The 21,591-nt window shown below is 40.2% G+C and overlaps 1 protein-coding gene across 5 annotated transcripts in view; it reads left to right on the top strand.

Annotated features, from left to right (window-relative positions):
* The first annotated feature begins 19,108 nt into the window (after window positions 1-19,108).
* Window positions 19,109-21,591, top strand: part of BRWD3 (bromodomain and WD repeat domain containing 3) — a 217,047-nt gene continuing 214,564 nt past the window's right edge. For all 5 annotated transcript variants that reach the window (XR_004622282.1, XM_002928622.4, XM_034648786.1 and 2 more), the window contains exons 1-4: window positions 19,109-19,426; window positions 19,548-19,606; window positions 19,809-19,838; window positions 20,248-20,307. Coding sequence is in view for 4 of the 5 variants with exons in the window: in XM_002928622.4 (XP_002928668.2) it covers window positions 19,396-19,426; window positions 19,548-19,606; window positions 19,809-19,838; window positions 20,248-20,307 (180 nt within the window). In the remaining variant the exon portion in view is untranslated. The remainder of the gene's footprint in view (window positions 19,427-19,547; window positions 19,607-19,808; window positions 19,839-20,247; window positions 20,308-21,591) is intronic.

Below are 21,591 nucleotides of genomic sequence, written 5' to 3'. Positions count from 1 at the left end.
CTCTAAATGTTTGGTAGAATTTACCTGTGAAGAAATGAGGTCCTGGATTCTTGTTTCTTAGGAATTTTTTGATTACTGACACAATTTCTTTGCTGGTTATTTGTCTGTTCAAATTTTCTACTTCTTCCTGTTTCAGTTTGTTTGTTTGTTTGTGTTTTTTTGAGTTCATATGTTCTAGGGATTTGTCCATTTCTTCTGGATTGTCCAGTTTTTTGGCATATAATTTTTCATAATGTTTTCTCATGATTGCTTTGTACTTCTCTGGTGTTGGTTACATCTCCACTCTATATGTGGTTTTATTTATGAGTCCTTTCTGTTTGATTCTTGATAAGTCTGGCAAGAGGATTATCTATTTTATTTATTTTTTCTAAGACCCAACTCCTGATTTCATTGTTCTGTTATGTTGATTTTTTTTAAGTTTCTATAGCATTTATTTCTGCTCTAATCCATATTATTTCTTTCCTTGTGTTGTTTTTAGGTTTTACTTGTTGTTCTTTTTCTAGCTCATTTAGGTGTAAGATTAGGTTGTCTATTTGAGACTTTTCTTGTTTTTTGAGGTAGGGTTGTATTGCTATAAATTTCCCTTTTGGAACCAGTTTTGCTGCATCCTAGTTGTTTTTGACCATTGTGTATTCATTTTCATTTGTTTCCATGTACTTTTAATTTATTCTTTTAGTTCCTGGCTGACCCATTCATTGTTTAGTAGCATGTTATTTATCTTCCATGTATTTGTAGTCTACAGAATTTTTCTTGTGGTTGACTTCTTGTATCATAGATTTATCGTCAGAAAATAGCCATGGTATGATTTCAAACTTCTTGAATTTTTTAGCTTTGTTTAGAGGGCTAATATGTGATCTGTTCTGGAGAATGTTCCATGTGCACTTGAAAAGAATGTGTATTCTCTTGATTTAGGATGGAGTATTCTGAATATATTAAATCCAACTGTTCCAGTGTGCCATTCATAGTCATTGTTTCCTTGTTGATGTTCTGTTTAGATAAGTCTGTGAATGTTCATGGTGTATTAAAATCCCCTACTATTACTCTATTCTTATCGATTAGTTCACTTATGTTTGTTATTAAATGTTTTATGTATTTAGGCGCTCCTTTGTTGGGTGCATAAATATTTACAATCACTATATCTTCTTGGTTTGTTACTATTATTATTATATAGCATTCTGCTTCATCTTTTGCTGCTGTATATGTCCAGAATTGTGACATATACAGCTTTGCTTTGCTTTTTCAAGATTGCTTTGGCTATTCAGGGTCTTTTGTGAGTCTATAAAAATTTTAGTATTGCTTGTTTTAGTTCTGTGAAAAATGCTATTGGTATTTTGATATAGATTGCTTTAAATGTGTAGATTGCTTTGGGTAGTATAGACATTTTAACAGTATTTGTTCTTCCAATCACTGAGCATGGAAGGTCTTTCCATTTCTTTGTGTTTTCTTCAATTTCTTTCATCAGTTTTTTATAGTTTCCAGAGTCCAGGTCTTTCACATCTTTGGGTAGGTTTATTCCTGTGTACCTCATTGCTTTTGGTGTAATTTTAAATGGAATTGATTCCTTAATTTCTCTTTCTGCTGCTTCATTTTTGGTGCATAGAAATGCAACCGATTTTTATACATTGCTTTTGTGGCCTTTGAATTTACTAAATTCATCAGGTCTAGCAGCTTTTTGGGGAGATTTTCTGGATATATATATATCATGTCATCTGCAATTATTAAACATTTTACTTTTTCCTTGTTGATTTGGATGTCTTTTATTTCTTTTTGTTGTCTAATTGCTGTGGCTAGAACTTCCAGTACCATGGTGATTAAAAGGGGTGAGAGTGGACATTCCTGTATTCTTCCTGACCATAGAAGAAACCTCTTATTTGTTTTCCATTGAGAACAATATTATCCATTGGTTTTACATATATGGCTTTTATTATGTTGAGGTATGTTCCCTCCCAACCTACTTTGTTGAGGGGTTTTATCATGAATGGATGTTGTACTTTGTCAAATGCTTTTTCTGCATCTATTGACAATGATTATATGGTTCTTATCCTTCATATTATTAAGGTGATATATCACATTTATTGACTTGTGAATATTGAACCACCCTTGCAAACCCAGGAATAAATCCCACATGATCGTGGTGAGTGATTTTTTTAATGTATTGTTAGAGTCACTTTCTCACTACTTTATTGAGAATTTTTGCACCTATGTTCATCAGTTATAGTAGCCTGTGTTTTTCTTTGGTAATGGGGTCTCTGATGGTTTTGGTACCAGGGTGATGCTGGCCTCAAAGAATGAATTTGGATCTTTTCCTTCCTCTTCTATCTTTTGGAATAGTTTGAGAAGAATAGTTATTAGCTCTCCTTCGACTGTTTGGTAGAATTCCCTTATGAAGCCCTGTGACCCTGGACTTTTGTTTATTGAAAATTTTTTTCTTTGTGATTCAATTTCTTTGCTGGTTATCTGTTTGTTCAAATTTTCTATTTCTGGGATACTCGGGTGGCTCAGTCAGTTAAGCACCTGCCTTCAGCTCTGGTCATGATCCCAGGGTCCTGGATCAAGTCCTACATTGGGCCCTGCTCAGCAGGGAGCCTGCTTCTCCCTCTGCCTGCCACTCCTCCTGCTTGTACACTCTTTCTCTCTCTGACAAATAAATAAATAAAATCTTTAAAGAGTTTTTTTTCTGTATTTCTTTCTGTTTTCATTGTGGCAAATTGTATGTTTTTTGGAATTTATCCATTTCTTCCAGGTTGTTCAATTTGTTTTCATATAGTTTTTCATAATATTCTCTTATAATTAATTGTTTGTATCTCTGTTGTGTTTGTTGTTATTTCTCCTCTCTCATTTGTGATTTTATTTATTTGGGTTCCTACTCTTTTTTTTATAAGTCTACCTAGAGGTTTATCAATTTTATTATTTTTTTTCAAGGAACCAGCTCCTGTTTCCTTGTTCTGTTCTATTGTTTTCATTGTTTCTATATCATTTTTTTTTCTGCTTGAATCATTATTATTTCCTTCCTTCTGTTGCCTTTAGGCTTCATGTGTTTTTCTTTTTCTAGCCTCCTTAGGTGTAAGGTGAGGTTATTTATTTGAGATTTTTCTTTCTTCTTGAGGTAGGCCAATATTGCTATAAATTTCCCTCTTTGGACTGCATTTTCTGCATCCCAATGTTTTTGGGCAATTTTGTTTTCATTTTCATTTGTTTCCGTGTATTTTTCCATTTCCTCTTTGATTTCCTGGTTATCTGTTCATTATTTAATAGCATGTTGTTTAATCTCCTTATATTTGTGGTCTTTCCAGATTTATTTGTGTGTGTGTGTTTGAATTGTAGTTTCATTGCTTTGAAGCCAGAAAAGATTCATGCTAAGATTTCAATCGTTTTGTATTTGTTGAGGCCTGTTTTTTGACCTAATGTGTGATCTATTCTGGAGAATGTTTCACGTGCACTTGAAAAGAATGTGTATTCTGGGGCGCCTGGGTGGCTCAGTTTTTAAGCGTCTGCCTTCGGCTCAGGGCATGATCCCAGCATTCTGGGATTGAGCCCCGCATCAGGCTCCTCCCCTGGGAGCCTGCTACTTCCTCTCCCACTCCCCCTGCTTGGGTTCCCTCTCTCGCTGTCTCTCTCTGTCAAATAAATAAATAAAATCTTTAAAAAAAAAAGAATGTATTCTCCTCTTTTGGGATTGAATGTTCTCAATATATCTGTAAAATTTCTCTGGTCCAGTATTCATTCAAAGCCACTGTTTCCTTGTTGATTTTCTCTTTGAATGATCTGTCCATCAATGTAATTGGAGTAGTAAATTCCCCTACTATTATTATATTAGTATCGATTAGTTACTTTATATTTGTTATTGATTGTTTTATGCATTTGGGTGCTCCCATGTTGGGTGCATAAATATTTACAATTGTTATGTCTTCTTTTTAGATCATGACTTTCAAGATTATATTGTTTCTCCTTGTCTCTTCTTACAGTCTTTGTTTTAAAATCTGCTTTGTCTGGGTAGACAGCCACTACTCTGCTGTCCTGCCTGCCACTCCCTTGCAGTGTATTCATTGAACTTCTATCTCTTTTAAATAAAATACAAGAACACAAAAAAATAAATTCTATTTTGTCTGCTAAGTATTGGTACCCCATTTTTCTATTCACATCCATTAGCATGTTAAATGATTCTCAATATCCTCACTTTCAATCTGTAGGTGTCTTTAGGTTTAAAATGAGTCTCTTGCAGGCAGCATAAAAATGGATCTTGTTTTTATATTCATTCTTACACCCTATGTCTTCTGATTGGAACATTTAGTCCATTTTCATTCAAAGTAATTATTGATAGATATGTTTTAATTACCATTTTATTACTTGTTTTATGATTGTTTCTTTAGATTTTCTCTGATTCTTTCTTGTCTTTGTTATTTTTGGTCTCTCCTTTTAATATTTCTTGCAGTTTTGCCTTAGTGGTCATGAACTCCTTTGGTATTTGTCTGGGAAACTCTATCAGTCCTTCTCTTCTGAATGATAGCCTTGCTGGATAGAGTATTCTTGGCTACAGAGTTTTCCCATTCAGCAATTTGACTATATCATAGCACTCCCTTCTGGCTTGCCAAGTTTCTTTTGAAAAATCACTAGCTAGCTTTATGGGTTTTCCCTTGTAAGTTATGGACTTCTTTTGTTTTGGTTGTTTTTATATATTTTTTTCTTTATCACCATATTTTGCAAATTTAATTACAATATGTCTTGGTATTGGCCTGCTTTTATTGATTTTGATGGGAAGTCTCTGCACCTCGTGGATCCAGATATCTGTTTTCTTCCCCAGATTTGCTGGTATTATTTATTGAAATAAATTTTCTGCCCCCTTTTCTCCCTGTTCTTCTTCTGTGACTCCTATAATACAAATATTAATACATTTGATGTAGTTACTGAGTTCCCTGAGTCTATTCTGTTTCATAATTCTTCTTTCTGTCTTTGTGCAGCTTCATTACTTCCCATTACTTTGTGTTCTAGGTTATTAATTTGTTCCTCTGCTTCTTCCAGCCAGCTGTTCATTGAATTAAGTGTGTTTCTTGTTAATTGCACTCTTCATCTCTGATTGATTCTTTTTTTTAACTCTTTTAAATCTGTGGTTAGGGTCTTATGTATGTCCTGTATTCTTTTCTCACGCCCAGTGAGTATCCCTATGATCTTTGCTTTAATTTCCCCATTAGGCATGTTACTTATATCTGTTTCACTTAGATCTCTGGCAGTGGTCTTGCCTTGTATTTTCATTTGTGGTAAATTTCTCCATCTTTGCATTTTGTCTACATCTCTGCCATCTTCTCTGCCAGTTATGTCTCATGCTCTTGATAGTAACGGCCTTATGAAGAAGAGGTCATGTATTGTCCAGGCCCTGGCACTGCAGGGAGTAGCTACAGTGTATGCTATATGCCCTTTGTTATTGTGCTTTTGGTCCTCTATCCTGAAGAGGTTCTCCTTGCCTGCTGTGGGCAGTGTTTGGTCCCTGGCCTGAATGTGGTGAATTTTAACTAGGGGTGCTGTGGTCTGCTTGTGAAATGAGACCTGTTACCTCCTCTACCAGTACTGAAGCCGTACAGAACTCTCTGGTTGTAAGAAGTGGTGTCAGCAGGGGTTTGTGCTCATCTTCAGAGGCCTGCCTGCCCTGGGACTGTGGCAAGTGTGACTGAGTTAGGCAATCCCAGTGTAGTCCAGCAGGGTGGGGCTTGGGGTAAGCAAGTTAGGCAGCTAGTGTTGATGCTATGCTGCTTCCCACAGGTGGCTCTGTGTTTATGCTGAGGGGTGTGTTTGGGGGGGAATGGCACCAGGCAGTTCCTTTGTTTCCAGAGAGGTGTCCCTGTGAAGGCTGCCTCTCAGGAATGCACTCTGAGAATAGTGAGTAAGATCTCTACTGTGTGCCCCTGGAGTGCTTCAGATTGCTGTTTCCAAACTGTGTGCTCCTTGGTTGTTTGCCTGCCTTCTCTCTAGAAGCAGTAGCACCTTCCAGGCTCTATCCCAGCTGAGCCCACTGACCTTTTAATTTCCAGACTTTAAGAACTGCTTGTTGCAAGAACTCATTTTCAGGCCCTGAATTCAGCCCCTCTTGTCTTCCAAGCCAATGGCTTTTGGGGAAATGTTCTTGTGCATTCCCCTGTGTGCTTCTCTCTCTCTCTCTCTCTCTCTCTCTCTCTCTCTCTCTCTCTCTCTCCCTTCTCCACAATCACAGCTCCCTCCTCTCTACAGCACCAGTGATGTGTTTCTCCCCTAAACCATGTCTCTACACGTCCTATGTTTTTTGATGTGGCTTCCTCTCTCCCTTTAGTTGTGGAGTTTCTTCTGTCAGTCTTCAGGTGAATTTCTGGAGTGTTTAGGATGATTTGATGGTTATCTTGTTGCGTTCATGGGACGAGGTGATCCTAAGGTCCTCCTACTCCACTGTCATCTTCCTCTGTTACTCCAGGTTTCTTTTGAATTCCGTTTGCATGATAGATGTTTCTCCATCCTCTCACTTTCAACCTGCAGGTATCTTTTATGTCTAAACTAGGTCTCTTTTAGGCAGCATATAGATGAGTCTTGTTTTTTTTTTATCCATTCAGCCATACTGTGAGCCTGAACACTTCAAATAATATATTGTGGAAACCTCGGGTACTGGCACACCTTTCTCTCAGGTCATGTTATTGTTATGTGTTTGTTTATATTACTGTGCAAAGCCTCTGACATTGTCCCTCAGAGGGTATAGCCTTGATTACACACACATTCACCCTGGAAGAAGTGGCAGGGCTTTCCTTGTCTCCTTCTCTGATCACTCCCTAGATCTTAAGTTTCACTAATAGCCTACAGATTAGTCTGGTTTTTTTTTTTTTTTTTCATACGCACTAGGGCATAAATTGACTTATCTGATCCATTCATTTTTTTTTGCCAAGAATTACTTTATTTTTTATTTTTATTTATTTTTTGAGGTAAAGTTCGAAGACTCATTAGTCACATATAACACCCAGTGCACCATTCAATATGTACCCTGCTTACTACCCATCACCAGCCTATCCCATTCCCCATCCCCCTCCCGTCTGAAGCCCTCAGTTTGTTTCTCAGAGTCCATAGTCTCTCATGCTTCATTCCCCTTTCTGATTACCCCCTTTCTTTATCCCTTTCTTCCTTCTACTGATCTTCCTAGTTCTTATGTTCCATAGATGAGAGAAATCATATGATAATTGTCTTTCTCTGCTTGACTTATTTCACTTAGCATTATCTCCTCCAGTGCTGTCCATGTTGAAGCAAATGTTGAGAAATCATTATTTTTGATAACTGAGTAATATTGCATTGTATATATGGACCACATCTTCATAATCCAGTCATCTATGAAGGGCATCTGGGCTCCTTCCACGATTTCNGTATATATGGACCACAGCTTCTTAATCCAGTCATCTGTTGAAGGGCATCTCGGCTCCTTCCATGATTTGGCTATTGTGGACAATGCAGCTATGAACATTGGGGTGCATATGGCCCTTCTCTTTACTACGTCTGTATCTTTGGGGTAAACACCCAGTAGTGCAATGGCTGGGTCATAGGGTAGTTCAATTTTTAACTTTTGAAGGGACCTCCACCCTGTTTTCCAGAGTGGCTGTACCAACTTGCATTCCCACCAACAGGGGAAGAGGATCCCCTTTCTCCACATCCTCTCCAGCAATTGTTGTTTCTGGCCTCANCCCACCAACAATGTAGGAGGGATCCCCTTTCTCCACATCCTCTCCAACAATTGTTGTTTCTTGCCTTGTCTATCTTTGCCATTCTAACTGGCGTAAGGTGGTATCTCAGTGTGGTTTTGATTTGAATTTCCCTGATGGCTAATGATTTTGAACATTTTTTCATGTGTCTGTTAGCCATTTGGATGTCTTCACTGGAAAAGTGTCTGTTCATAACTTCTGCCAATTTTATGATGTGTTTATTTGTTTCTCGTGTATTGAGTTTGAGAAGTTCTTTGTAGATCTTGGATACCAGATTTTATCTGTAGTGTCATTTGCAAATATATTCTCCCGTTCTGTGGGCTGCCTTGTAGTGANTATCTCAGTGTGGTTTTGATTTGAATTTCCCTGATGGCTAATGATTTTGAACATTTTTTCATGTGTCTGTTAGCCATTTGTATGTCTTCATTGGAAAAGTGTCTGTTCATATCTTCTGCCCATTTTATGATTTGTTTATTTGTTTCTCGTGTATTGAGTTTGAGAAGTTCTTTGTAGATCTTGGATACCAGTCCTTTATCTGTAGTGTCCTTTGCAAATATATTCTCCCATTCCGTGGGCTGTCTCTTAGTTTTTTTGACTGTTTCCTTGGCTGTGCAGAAGCTTTTTATCTTGATGAAGTCCCACAAGTTCATTTTATCTTTTGTTTCTCTTACCTTTGGAGAGGTGTCATGAAAAAGATGCTGTGGCCGAAGTCATAGAGGTTGCGCCTATCTGTTCTCCTCTAGAATTTTGATGGATTCCTGTCTCACATTGAGGTCTTTCATCCATTTGGAGTTTATTTTTGTGTATGGTGTGAGAGAGTGGTCAAGTTTCATTCTTTTGCATGTAGCTGTCCAATTTTCCCAGCACCATTTATTGAAGAGACTGTCTTTTTTCCACCGGATGTTTTTTCCTGCTTTATCAAAGATTAGTTNTCTTTTGTTTCTCTTGCCTTTGGAGATGTGTCATGAAAAAAGTTGCTGTGGCTGATGTCAAAGAGGTTGCAGCCTATGTTCTCCTCTAGGATTTTGATGGATTCCTGTCTCACATCGAGGTCTTTCATCCATTTAGAGTTTATCTTTGTGTATGGTGTGAGAAGTGGTCAGGTTTCATTCTTCTGCATGTAGCTAACCAATTTTCCCAGCACCATTTATTGAAGAGACTGTCTTTTTTCCACTGGACTTTTTCCCCTGCTTTATCAAAGATTAGTTGCCCAAAGAGCCGAGGGTCCATTTCTGGGTTCTCTATTCTGTTCCATTGGTCGATGTGTCTGTTTTTGTGCCAGTACCATGCTGTCTTTGTGATCACAGCTTTGTAGTACAGCTCGAAATCCGGCATTGTGATGCCCCCAGCTTTGTTTTTCCTTTTCAACAGTTCCTTGGAGATTCGGGGCCTTTTCTGGTTCCATACAAATTTAAGGACTATTTGTTCCAGTTCTTTGAAAAATGTCCTCGGTATTTTGATCGGGATAGCATTGAAAGTGTAGATTGCTCTGGGTAGTATGGACATTTTAACTATGTTAATTCTTCCAATCCATGAGCATGGAATATTTTTCCATCTTTTTATGTCTTCCTCAATATCTTNTCAATGTCTTTCAAGAGTGATTTGTAGTTTCTAGAATATAGATCCTTTACGTCTCTGGATAAGTTAATTCCAAGGAATTGTATGATATTTGGTGCCATTGTAAATGGGATGGATTCCCTAATTTCTCTTTCTTTAGTCTCATTTTTCGTATACAGAAATGCAACTCATTTCTGAGCATTGATTTTGTATCCTGCCACCTTACTGATTGCTCTATAACTTCTAGTAGTTTGGGAGTTGATTCTTTTGGGTTTTCCATATAGAGCATCATGTCATCTGTGAAAAGAATCAGTTGACTTCTTTGCAGATTTGGATANTTTGGATACCTTTGATCCCTTTTTGTCTTCTGATTGCTGTTGCAAGGACTTCTAGTACTATGTTGAATAATAGTGGCGGAGAGTGGGCATCCTTGTCGTGTTCCTGATCTTAGGGAAAGGCTTCCAGCTTTTCCCCATTGAGAATGATACTTTGCTGTATGCTTTTCATAGATGGTTTTTATGAGATTGAGAAATGTACCCTCTATCCCTACACTCCNATTCCTTTGGGTTTTCCATATAGAGTATCATGTCATCTGCAAAGAGAGACAGTTTGACTTCTTCTTTGCCGATTTGGATACCTTTGATCCCTTTTTGTCTTCTGATTGCTGTTGCAAGGACTTCTAGTACTATGTTGAATAATAGTGGCGAGAGTGGGCATCCTTGTCGTGTTCCTGATCTTAAGGGAAAGGCTTCCAGCTTTTCCCCATTGAGAATAATGCTTGCAGTAGGCTTTTCATAGATGGCTTTTATGAGATTGAGAAATGTACCCTCTATTCCTACACTCTGAAGGGTTTTAATCAGGAAAGGATGTTGTATTTTGTCAAATGCTTTTTCTGCATCTATTGAGAGGATCATATGGTTCTTGACCCTTTTCATGTTGATATGATGTATCACACTGACAGAATTGCGAATGTTGAACCACCCTTGCATTCCAAGGATAAATCCCACTTGGTCATGATGGATAATCCTTTTAATGTACTGTTGGATCCTATTAGCAAGGATCTTGTTGAGGATTTTGGCATCCATATTCATTAGAGAAATCGGTCTGTAATTCTCCTTTTTGAGGGGGTCTTTGCCTGGTTTGGGGATCAAGGTAATATTAGCCTCATAGAATGAGTTTGGTAGCTTTCCTTCTGTTTCTATTTTTTGAAATAGCTTTAGGAGAATAGGTATTATTTCTTCTTTGAATGTTTGGTAGAATTCCCCGGGAAAACCATCAGGCCCTGGGGTTTGGTTTTTGGAAGGTTTTTAATCACTGTTTCAATCTCTTCATAATTAATGGTCTGTTTAAAAAATCAATTTCTTCCTGTCTCAGTCTTGGTAGTTTATAGGTTTCCAGGAAGGCCTCCATCTCTTCCAGATTGCTTAATTTATTGGCATAAAGCTGTTGATAAAAGTTTCTAATAATCCTTCCAATTTCATTGGTGTTGGTTGTGACCTCTCCCTTTTCATTCATAATTTGATTAATTTGGGTCCTTTCTCTATTCTTTTGGATAAGTCTTGCCGGTGGTTTGTCAATTTTATTTATTCTTTCAAAGAACCAGCTTCTAGTTCTGTCCATCTGCTCTACTGTGCTCCTAGTTTCTAATTCATTGATCTCTAATCTTAATCAACTGCTTTCTTGTGCATGCATTAGGCCGGTTCCTCTGTTGCTGTTACAGCTTCTTGAGGTGAGAATATAAAAACTGTATTTTAGATTTTTCTGTTCTTTTGAGTGAGGCTTGGATGGCTATGTATTTTCCCCTTAGGACTGCCTTTGCAGTGTCCCATAAGTTTTGGACCGTTTTGTTTTCATTCTCATTGGTCTCCATAAATTGTTTAAATTCATTTTTGATTTCCTGGTTTATCGAATGATTCTTGAGCAGGATGGTTCTTAGTCTCCAAGTGTTTGAGTTTCTGCCAATTTTTTCCTGTGGTTGAGTTCTAATTTCAAAGCGTTGTGGTCTGAGAATATGCAAGGAATAATTTCAGTCTTTTGGTACCGGTTGAGACCTGTTTTGTTTCCCAGAACATGGTCTATTCTTGAGAATGTTCTATGGGCATTAGAATAGAATGAGTATTCTTTGGCTCTGTGGCGTAGTGTTCTATATATATCTATGAGGTCCAACTGGTCTAGTATGGCATTCAAAGCTCTTGTTTCTTTGTTGATTTTCTGCTTAGGTGATCTCTCTATTGCTGAATGTGGAGTGTTGAGGTCCCCTACTATTAACTTATTTTTATCTCTATGTCTTTTTTTCTGGTTAAGAGTTGGCTTGTGTATCTTGCTGCTCCCCTGTTGGGGGCATATATATTTATAATTGTCATAACCACTTGTTTGAGACATCCTTTAAGAATAATATAGTGCCCTTCTGTATCTCTAACTAGAGTCTTTAGTTTAAAATCCAATCTGTCTGATATGAGAATTGCTACCCCAGCTTTTTTTTTTGAGGTCCATTGGCATGAAAGATGGTATTCCATCCTTTACTTTCAGTCTGGATGTATCTTTAGGTTCAAAATGAGTCTCTTGTAGACAGCAAATGGATGAGTCATGTCTTTTTATCCAATCTGCAACCCTGTGGCGTTTTATTGGAGCATTTAGGAAATTTACATTGAGACTGATTATTGAGAGATATGATTTTAATAATGCCGTGTTGCCTGTAAAGTGTTTGTTTCTATAGATTGTGACTTTCTCTTCTGTATCACTATTGGGTCCTTTTTACTTTTATAGAACCCCCCTTAATATCTCCTGTAGGGCTAGTTTCATGGTTACGAAATTGGTCAATGACTGGCGATTCTGGAAGGTCTTTATCTCTCCATCAATTCTGAATGACAGCCTTGCTGTATAAATGATCCTTGGCTGCATGTTTTTCTCTGAAAGAACTTTAAAAATGCCCCCCCCCAACCTTTTCTCTCAACCCAGGTCTGTGTAGACAGGTGTGATATAATTCTGGTAACTTTGCCGTGGTATGTGAGAAATTTCTTTGCCCTGGCCGCTTTCAATACTGTATCCATAGTGAATTGCACTGTGACATGATGTGGCGTAGGTTTGTTGTGGTTGAGCCTGGGATGGGTCTTCTCTGCCTCTTGGACACGAATGTTTGTTTCCCTTGCTAGATTAGGGAAGTTTTCAGCTACAATTTGTTCAAATATCTCTTCTAGACCTCTCTCTTTCTCCACCCCCTCAGGGATGCCAATGATTCTGACATTGGAACGTTTCATTGAGTCAGAAATCTCCCGTAACCTACATTCTTGAGATTGGATTTTTTTTAGCCACGTTTCTGTTTTAGCTTTCTCTTCTACTAACCCATCCTCCAATTTGCCGATACGTTCTTCTGCCTCATTTACCCTGGCCATCATAGCATCTAGTTTTGACTGCATTTGAGTGATAGTATTTTTAATTTCTGCCAGATTCGCTCTCATTTCTGCCCTTAGAGATTCTATATTCTCTTTAATATTTTTGTTAATATTTTTTCAAGTCTACACATCATCTTGACCAATGTTACTCTGAACTCCATTTCTGATTTTGGTTATATCCATATCCATTAGTTCTGTGGCAGAGGCCATAGACTCATTGTCTTTTCTTTGCTGGGGGGGGGGGATTTATCCTTCTCATCATTCTGATGAGTAGTGGTTGCGGGGTTGTCCAGAGACCAAAATATTTACCGGGACCCAGGCCGTGTGCACTTGTTTTATAGGGGTCTTAGGGATGTGGGCTTCTTGATTTTTCAGCCTGCCTTCTGGGGGAGGGGCCTGCTGCGCCAATACTCTGGCAACCCTGTTTGGGTAGAGTCTCCCTGTCGCCTGCAAGGGGTATGGGGATGGGCACACTGTGAGCCTGTATTTCCAGGCTTTTGTTCCCTGGCGGTTTGCTGTGCCTCTTCTGAGAGTCAGAGTAGCAGTAGCCGAATCTCAGCCTCTGTCTCAGAACAGAGGGATCGCAGACCGTTCTCCAATGGGGTTCTGGCTACTTTAACTCTGCTTCTGTTGGTGCTGCTCAACCCTGCAGCATCCAGGGATGGTTGCACCACAGCAGGTATCCCAGCCCTCACTTTCAGGGCTGGCACGTCTCTGTCCTTTGTGTTTCTAACACTGCCAGCCGCCAGCTGCCTCGCATGCTCCAGAGCTCCGTTTCAGTGTGGTTCGCAGGTGCTCTGGACCTTCAGTTTTCAGTCTTGTCGCACCTGTGTTCCCTGGCTCAAGGTCTCTGTCTGCTCTCTCGCGGGTGGCGTCCGCGAGACCGCCCGCTCCCCAGTGCAGGTGGCTACCGCTTCCTGGCGCCGGAGCCCAGTGGCTCCCGCCCCCTTCCGTTCATCTTCCGATGTCTGTGCGCGGTTTCACATCTTCCCACTTTGTACCTCAATACTCATCGCTGGAGATGTTCATTTGTAGCAATCCGGATATATATTCCTGTGTCTCAGGCTGATTCTGTGGATGTTCAGGATGGCCTGGTACCTCTCCAGCTCAACTCAGGGGACCAACTGAAAAAGGGGACCCCTACTCATCTGCCATCTTAACTCCTTCCTCACAGTCTGATCCATTCAAATTTGAGCTCCTTTGAAGGGATATTTGTTTAGATCAATGTTTGAGATTTGCTCTGATCTCAGGATGGCTCTTTTCAGATGCCTTTCCCCTATTTTTTTACACGAAATAACCAGTTTAAGGTTTTGCCTATGATTCAAATGGATATCAATTTTTTTCCAGTTACATTTTGCCACTACCTTCACTGTCTTTTAGAGTACTCTCAGACTTAAATTTCTTCACAACCTCTTGTAAATAAAGTCAGTTCTTTTGGGGAAGGATTCATAGTTCTCTCTTCTAGGCCCTCCTGCTTTCCCAGTGCAGATTTTCTTAGGTACAGCTCTGGTACTGAGGGCAAGCATAGTGGCATACTTCTCTATGACATCCCAGCTTTTGGAGATGAGTGCTTAGTGTGGGAAGTATGCAGCAGACTGAGGTCTCTTTGCCTTGCCTGTCTTAGCATGCATCTCCTGTGCCACATTTTGGTGCAAAGGTGATCAAGGCCCCAGTATTCTTAGTGCTACCATGTCCCATATATAGCCTTGTCCCAGAAATGGGAGCTGGGTGAAAGAATGATGCCCACCATGTCTTGGCTGCACTGGATCAGAGCTTAGCCTTAACAACAGTTAGTTGGGGGAAGTATGAGAAACACTTATGTTCTGAGCCATACAAGAAGATAGCCCCTCAACTAAGAACTAAGGGGAGAGGAAGCCATATATTTTTAGTTATTTTACTCTGCTGTGGAGTTTCTCCCTAGATAAGTTTGTGTGGGGGGGGGGGAAGGAGGGAGTGGTTCTTCATTCATATACCATAAAGTTTCACTGTTTCTGAAGTTTTAGATTTTCTTAAATACGTGCTTTTTTCCTGCCATTTTAAGACCATTTCTAGAGATTTTAAATGGTTGTTTGTTTTATAATTTCCACTAGTTTCACTGGGAAGCTTATTCACAAAACTCTTCACGCTGTTATCCTGGAAGTAGAATCTATCCATTCACATGTAATGCTGTTATTGATGTAGTTGGATTTAAGTCTATCATTTTATTTATTTTTTCTATATGCCTCATGTCTTTTTTTGTCCTATTCTTTCTTTCTTTGCATGAAGTAAATATTTTCTAGTGGAACTTTTTAAAATTATTTTTTCACTATTTTTTAAGTTATTTTCTTAGCAGTCCTAGGGCTTAGGATATATCTCTTAGCAGAATATAGTACACTTTTATACTAACTTAGTTCCTTGAGATACGCAAATGTTACTCCTGTATAGTTCTATTCCCTCTTCCATCTTTTTTTCTTATTTTTGTTATGCATATTATATCTATTTAATATGTTAAAATATATTACTATATCATAATATATGTGATATATTTAAAAAATCTAAGAATACATTATTTTAGTTATCACATTGTACAAATTTTTAAGAAAATGAGGTAAGAAAATAGAACTATTTATTTATACAGTTTATTATATTAATCTCCTAATTTACCACTTCTGTCCCTCCATCTCAGGATTCCCTACTTTTTAATTTTCTTTTTTTTGTCATACTTGGGATATTTGCTAAATTTTCAAACTTGGCCTTCCATTAACATTATTTTTAAGGAGACAGAATAAAATGAATAATTTTGGGTTTAATTATGTCCCTTCCAAAAGATATGTCCATTTCCCCATCCCCAGTATGTGTGAATATAACTTCATTGGAAAATAGTGATTTTGCACAAGTAAATCATTCAGCTTCTTGAGAGATATTATTCTGGACTTAGGGTGGACCTGAAATACAATGCCTGGTGTTTTTATAAGAAAGAGGAGAGGGGGTTTTAACACAGGGACACACAAGGAAGGGTTTTAACACAGGGACACACATATGAAGATGGAGTCAGAGACTGGAGTTATGCTGCCACAAGCCAAGGAATGCCAGGAGCCACTAGAAGCTGGAAAGGGCAAAGAAGGATTCTCTACTAGAGATTTTGGAAGGAGTGTGTCCCTGCTGATACTTTGATCTTGGATTTCTGGGCTCTAGAAACTATGACAGAACAGATTTCTCTAGTTTTAAGTCACCCTGTTTGTGGTAATTTGTTATGGCAGTCCTAGGAAACTAACACACCCAATCAGGCAAACATTCCAGATTTTTTTCTTTGTAAATCCATGTTTGCTTTCATTTATGAAAATTTCCTTCCCCACCCGGTTAAGCTTTTGGGCACAGGGTTAATACTGGTGACTTTAATTGCAACAAAGTAATTCAAAGCATTTGGCTTATCGCAAAGAGCAATGAAAATTTTTTATGTTAACATACACATTTTAATAACTTTCCTTTTGTCAACCTAGTCATTAAAGTCAAGAGAAAAGCAAGGAAATTGTGCCAGTTTATTGATTTGCTGCTTATCATCTCTAAAATTCTCCCTTCTTGATTGCTCTATGAAAATGGATCCGGGACATTTATTTATTTAAAGATTTTATTTCTTTTTTTTTTAAAGATTTTATTTATTTATTCGACAGAGATAGACAGCCAGCGAGAGAGGGAACACAAGCAGGGAGAGTGGGAGAGGAAGAAGCAGGCTCATAGCAGAGGAGCCTGATGTGGGGCTCGATCCCATAATGCCGGGATCACGCCCTGAGCCGAAGGCAGACGCCCAACCGCTGTGCCACCCAGGCGCCCCTAAAGATTTTATTTCTTTATTTGACAGAGAGAGAGAGAGAGAGGAGAGTGAGAGGGCACACAAGCAGGGGGAGCAGCAGGTAGAGAGAGAGGAAGAAGCAGGCTCTGTGATGCAGGGCTGGATCCCAGGGCCCTGGGATAATGACCTGAACAGAAGGCAGACAACTAACTGAGCCATCCAGGTGCTCGGATCTGGGACATTTAAGTATTTTTCCTCTGGTCAGATAGAACTGAAGCGCTGTCAGTAGATGGAACTGGAAATACAGGGCAGGAAGAAAGGGTTTTGCTTCCTGCTTCTGGCAATTTTACTGGGTAGGCTGCTCCCCCAGCTTGTGCAAATTTCTCCTGTGCCTTTTTCCTGCGGTGCATTGTTTTGGTAGCACTCCCAGCAGCTTCCCCTGGCACTCTTCTCTGGTGGCTTTGTAGTAACGTCCTTCTGGTGATACACTTCCTCATGAACACATTTTTCAGACACCCTAGAAGACTGATCCCAGGGCAGAGTTCCAGTGACTTCCAGAGGTTGTAGTTTCAGCAAGTTCTGCCCACAAGGTACCACAGCAACTTTCCTGTCATTTAATGAGTCTTGTCTGGCTTTATTCTCTCCAGCCAAGTCTGGATCTTAGCCCTAAGTGGGAAGTAGAAGTTAAGGGTACTATATCTTAATTCTAGGGGTAGTGGCTATTTTATCTACTATTATATTATATATTTGCTATTCCTATATTTGTTAGAGTTCTCTTTACTCCTTACAAGGTAATCCCTCATTACTCCATTCTCCTGTTATTGTTAATAATTTTGTATCTTAAACTTTCTTAAAAGGCACATAGTAATTTGAATTAATTAGTAATTTGTAGTAATTTTCCCTTTTGATTGCACCCAGACTGATACTGAGGTGATCACTGGAATAGCAATGTCCTAGAAAGTTTGAAATACAGTATGAATATATTCACATGACTTTTACAGCAAGCAATTCCTGTGAAGTGGGCACAGCAAGTACTATTACATTTTACAGATGAGGAACAAGGTTCACAGAATACAAGTAAGAATACAAAATTATATAGTCATTTTTATTATCTGTAAAATGGGGATGACAATAAAACCTACCTCCTAGGGTAATTATAAAGATCAAATGAGGTGAAGTATATAAAGTGCTTAGTGCCTGGTAGTGGCTTGATAAATGTTAACTGTTATATATATTATACTTGCCTTGTAAAAAATATTCAATCTGGTGCTTTGCTAAACTATTTGCAACGAGTTGTCTAGGGCTTATATATTTTTTCAATATATTTTTTTTGTTAATGGCATTTTTCAAGTACTATAGCATAACCACCAAAGATGGGACTATCATATCACAATTACCTTGTGTAGTTCTTTCTTTCTAAGCTGAAAACATGGCCAGAGTGAGAGTTAAACAACCTAGTCTATGATTATATCAGCATAATGCAATTCTAGACCAACTGTGATCAATGGCTAAACTCTGAGTGAGGAAGCCAAATTTCTGAGAATCCATCACTAAACTTAAAAGGTAAACCTTCCAATTTGATTATTTTAATGAATGTAAATAGTACATGCAGCTTAAACATAATCTCTGGTCTCATCGGGTTCGGCTTCTATTAATTACTTTTTTTTGGTCAAGGCTTGAGGTGGGAACAAAATATTAAGGAAAAGTAGAAAAGGAGACTGTTTATTATGTAAGTATCAATTATTCTACAAATCGTTTAATCACTTAAGATTTTAGTAACCAAATACTGAAAGTCAGTACTGTACTAAAAATTTAGTATTAAAAACATTGTCCCAGAGCTTGCATACAAATTTGTAAAAATACATAAAACCACCTTGCATATAGATATGTAATAATACATAAGAATCCATGGTTAATGTAAAATATTTTGGCAGAACTTTAAGACACAACTGAAAATTATCCTACAGGAATGAGACAGATATTGCAGGTGTTAAAGTTTCATGAGGGGAAAAATAAAATGCTTCATATCTGACAGCATATTCCCCTCACAATATCAGTTGTTAGACCTGGTCTTTATAACAATATGAGCCCTGCACTCTGAACTTGTAAGTAAAAACATTTTCATGTGATACAAAAACCATTTTAAAGCGAAGCAAGTGACGTTGACATAGGCGCTCCTTTTTCTCCCTCAGTCACAAGATCCTTCAGTGGGGGGCCTCTTCTCAGTGTAGCGGCAAAAAAACCAAACCAAACCAAACCCCAAACAACAACAACAAAGCCTATTCGGTGACGGGAGGAAAAAGAAAGCAGCAGAATCAAGTAAGCCCCTCACTTCTCCCTCCTGGCAACGCCAGAGGGAAAGATCCTCAACAGGACAGAGCCCGACTGCCCTCACAGGGAAAGGAAACACACTCAAGAGCTCTCGGAGGAGAACGCCACCATGGAGTTCTAGGGCGTCAGCCAGAGCGTCGGCCGTGATTAGCGCCTCCCCCTGTTTCCGGGAGCGGTAGCTAGGCAACCGCCGGCCTCAGGGAGAGCGGAGGACACTCGGTTGCGTTAGTGCCCCTAGCGGCGAACAGCGAGCGCTGCAGGCTCCTCTTACAGTTTTTACCCTCCCCTCTCTCCACCCCTTTGCCCCGCCCCCCCCCCCCCGCCGCCACTTCGGCTCCTCCCCTCTCTTCTCTCAGGCTCGCTAGCTCGCGCTCGCTCTCGCTCACTCTCGCTCTCTTGCTCGCTCGCTCTCGCTCTCTCTCTCCCTCCTTCCTCTCCGCCTCCTCTGCTCTTGGGCTAGAATATCTATGGGTCGAAACGTGATGCGATGAATCCAAGAGAGACCAGAGAGACCAACTAGGACGAGGAGTGGGGCGGAAGCGGTGGGACTCCTGGGCATGGGGGCTTCACCACAATAGAGGCAGCGCCCCCACCCGCCCCCGCCAGCTCCTCCGGAGCGGAGCCCCCAAACCCCCTAGGGAAAAGGATGGCGGCGGCACCTACCCAGATCGAAGCCGGTGGGTAACTGTGTCTGGGGGCTAAGCAGATGGGAGCTTAGCGCGAGGGCTGTCAGTTTCTTTTGAAAAAGCTTCTGTTTTTCTTTACCTCCCTCTCAACCCCTTTTCCCCTCTTCCACAGAGCTGTATTACCTGATTGCTAGATTCTTGCAGTCCGGACCCTGCAACAAATCCGCTCAGGTGAGAGAGCGAAGGAGATCTAGGAGTCGTGGGGAATGGTCCCAATGGGGAAATCGAGGCATCGGGTGTGCGGTTTCACTGAGGGTGAGGGAAAGGCCGGCCTTGACTAGTCCTGCCGTCAGCGGCTGCGTTCGAAATGGGGAGGGAGGAATGTGTTGATGGCCCGAGCTGCTCCTCATATCCGTGTTTCCCTTTTGCTCAGGTGCTAGTGCAGGAGCTCGAGGAGCATCAGGTACGGAGCCCCTTCGGGAAGACGTGGGGAGGGCTGGGGTGAGACTGGAGGAAGGGGAGGGCAAGTCAGGGGCGGAGGACAGGGGCTGGGAGGGAAGCTTGGATCTGGGCACTCATAACTGTTGTCACTGGAGTGAACCAGCTTCTTCCCTCAAAAGGGGCGGATATCGCCGGGGTCTTAACTCGCCCCCTCTTTATGACCAAGGGAGGCGGTTTTTCAGGATTTCCTCCCCCTCGGCCCCCTCCTTCCTACACTGGACTAGCTTTGAGGCAACAGCTATCAGACCTGGAGAAATACAGACAGCAGGGGGTCGGGGACCAGGACCCGGGTTGGGTCGGGTTCATTGGGAGCCAAGGCATGGCCTATATGGTTTGCCCACCCCCCACCCTTTCTTTTCTCCCGGCCCCAGTTGATTCCGCGCCGCTTAGACTGGGAGGGAAAAGAGCACCGAAGAAGCTTCGAGGATCTGGTGAGTAAAGTTTTCATTTCAACTTAATCCAACTCTTTCTCCACTCCCTCCCCACCTTGTTCCTCCAACCCGCTCTCGACCCCTCAGCCAACAAGGCTCTAGAGCTCTGTGCTGGGCCGTAGAACGACTGCCCCTTCCCCCTCCCTGCCAGTCGGAGAAAGAGTACCTTGCCCTCCCCTTGGCCTCGCTTATTTCCACACGGAAACTTTGAAGAATGTGAGTTAGTTATCAGAGATGCCGTTTTGTGGATTATGAATATGTTACAAACATTGAGAAAGGCCCATTGTAGGGGGAAAAGGGAGAGAAACCTGGGGGTTATCTTGGGGCACGTACTAAGGACTGACGTTGGCCAATGACAGCGTTGGTAACAGCCCAGAGTTCCGGATTAGTGGAAGAAAACTGGTTTCTGGTTGGTCCTGGCTTGAAATACGGGAACTGAGGCCAGGCTTAGTCTTTGGGCGGGGGAGGGGGAAGGGGAGTTACGGGGGAGGGGGCTCAGGAGGCGAGTTAACCGACCCTGGATTGGGCAAAATGACACAAATAAAAATAATAGGAAGCATCAAGCGAATTCCAAAATTTGCCGGTTTTAGGTAATCGACTACCGAATCAAAAAGCATAATTATTGTATCTATCACGTTTTAGAAAATAGCTCATTAAATCATTAGATCGCATTTCTGCAGATACATTTTCACTAAATAACAACTGCGGATTATGACCTTTTTGAGAATTGATGAAACACGATTTGGGGTTTAGAAGAGATAACAGTGGTTATATTTTTAAATATACTTTACTAAAGGACCAAAGGCATTGGATTCACTGTGTTGTTTCTCCTACAAATATAATTCAGAGTGTCCATGCACTTCTGATCAGCATTGACACATACAAAAAGGTGATGTTTTTTATTTTGGGGAAGATGTCCCCTTGCGTTAGCCTCTGGTACAGGAAATGAAAGGAGAAAGGGGTGATGTTACTGAAATCTAAATTCAGCTATCTTTCCTTCAAATAAGATCCAAATGGAGGAAAATGAAACTTAAAGAAAGTTGAAGGGGTATGGTAGACTCTAAATATAAATAAAATGATTTAATAACACAATATTTAAACTGATTTAGTGTTCATTTGACAATTTTTATATTACAATAATGAGGCCATGTTAATAATTATTACTTAATAATAATTTTAGTTTGCTGTTTTATTTTTTGCAAATCACAAAATGGTGTAATAATTGTAACCCCACCGCCTATACTATTAATGGTAAAAAATTCTAGGTGGATAAAAATTATTTTG

This window comes from Ailuropoda melanoleuca, chromosome X (assembly GCF_002007445.2).
Source record: "Ailuropoda melanoleuca isolate Jingjing chromosome X, ASM200744v2, whole genome shotgun sequence".
Taxonomy (NCBI): domain Eukaryota; kingdom Metazoa; phylum Chordata; class Mammalia; order Carnivora; family Ursidae; genus Ailuropoda; species Ailuropoda melanoleuca.
The sequence above is the reverse complement of the archived record's forward strand: the minus strand, read 5'-3'. Positions and strand labels throughout refer to the sequence as shown.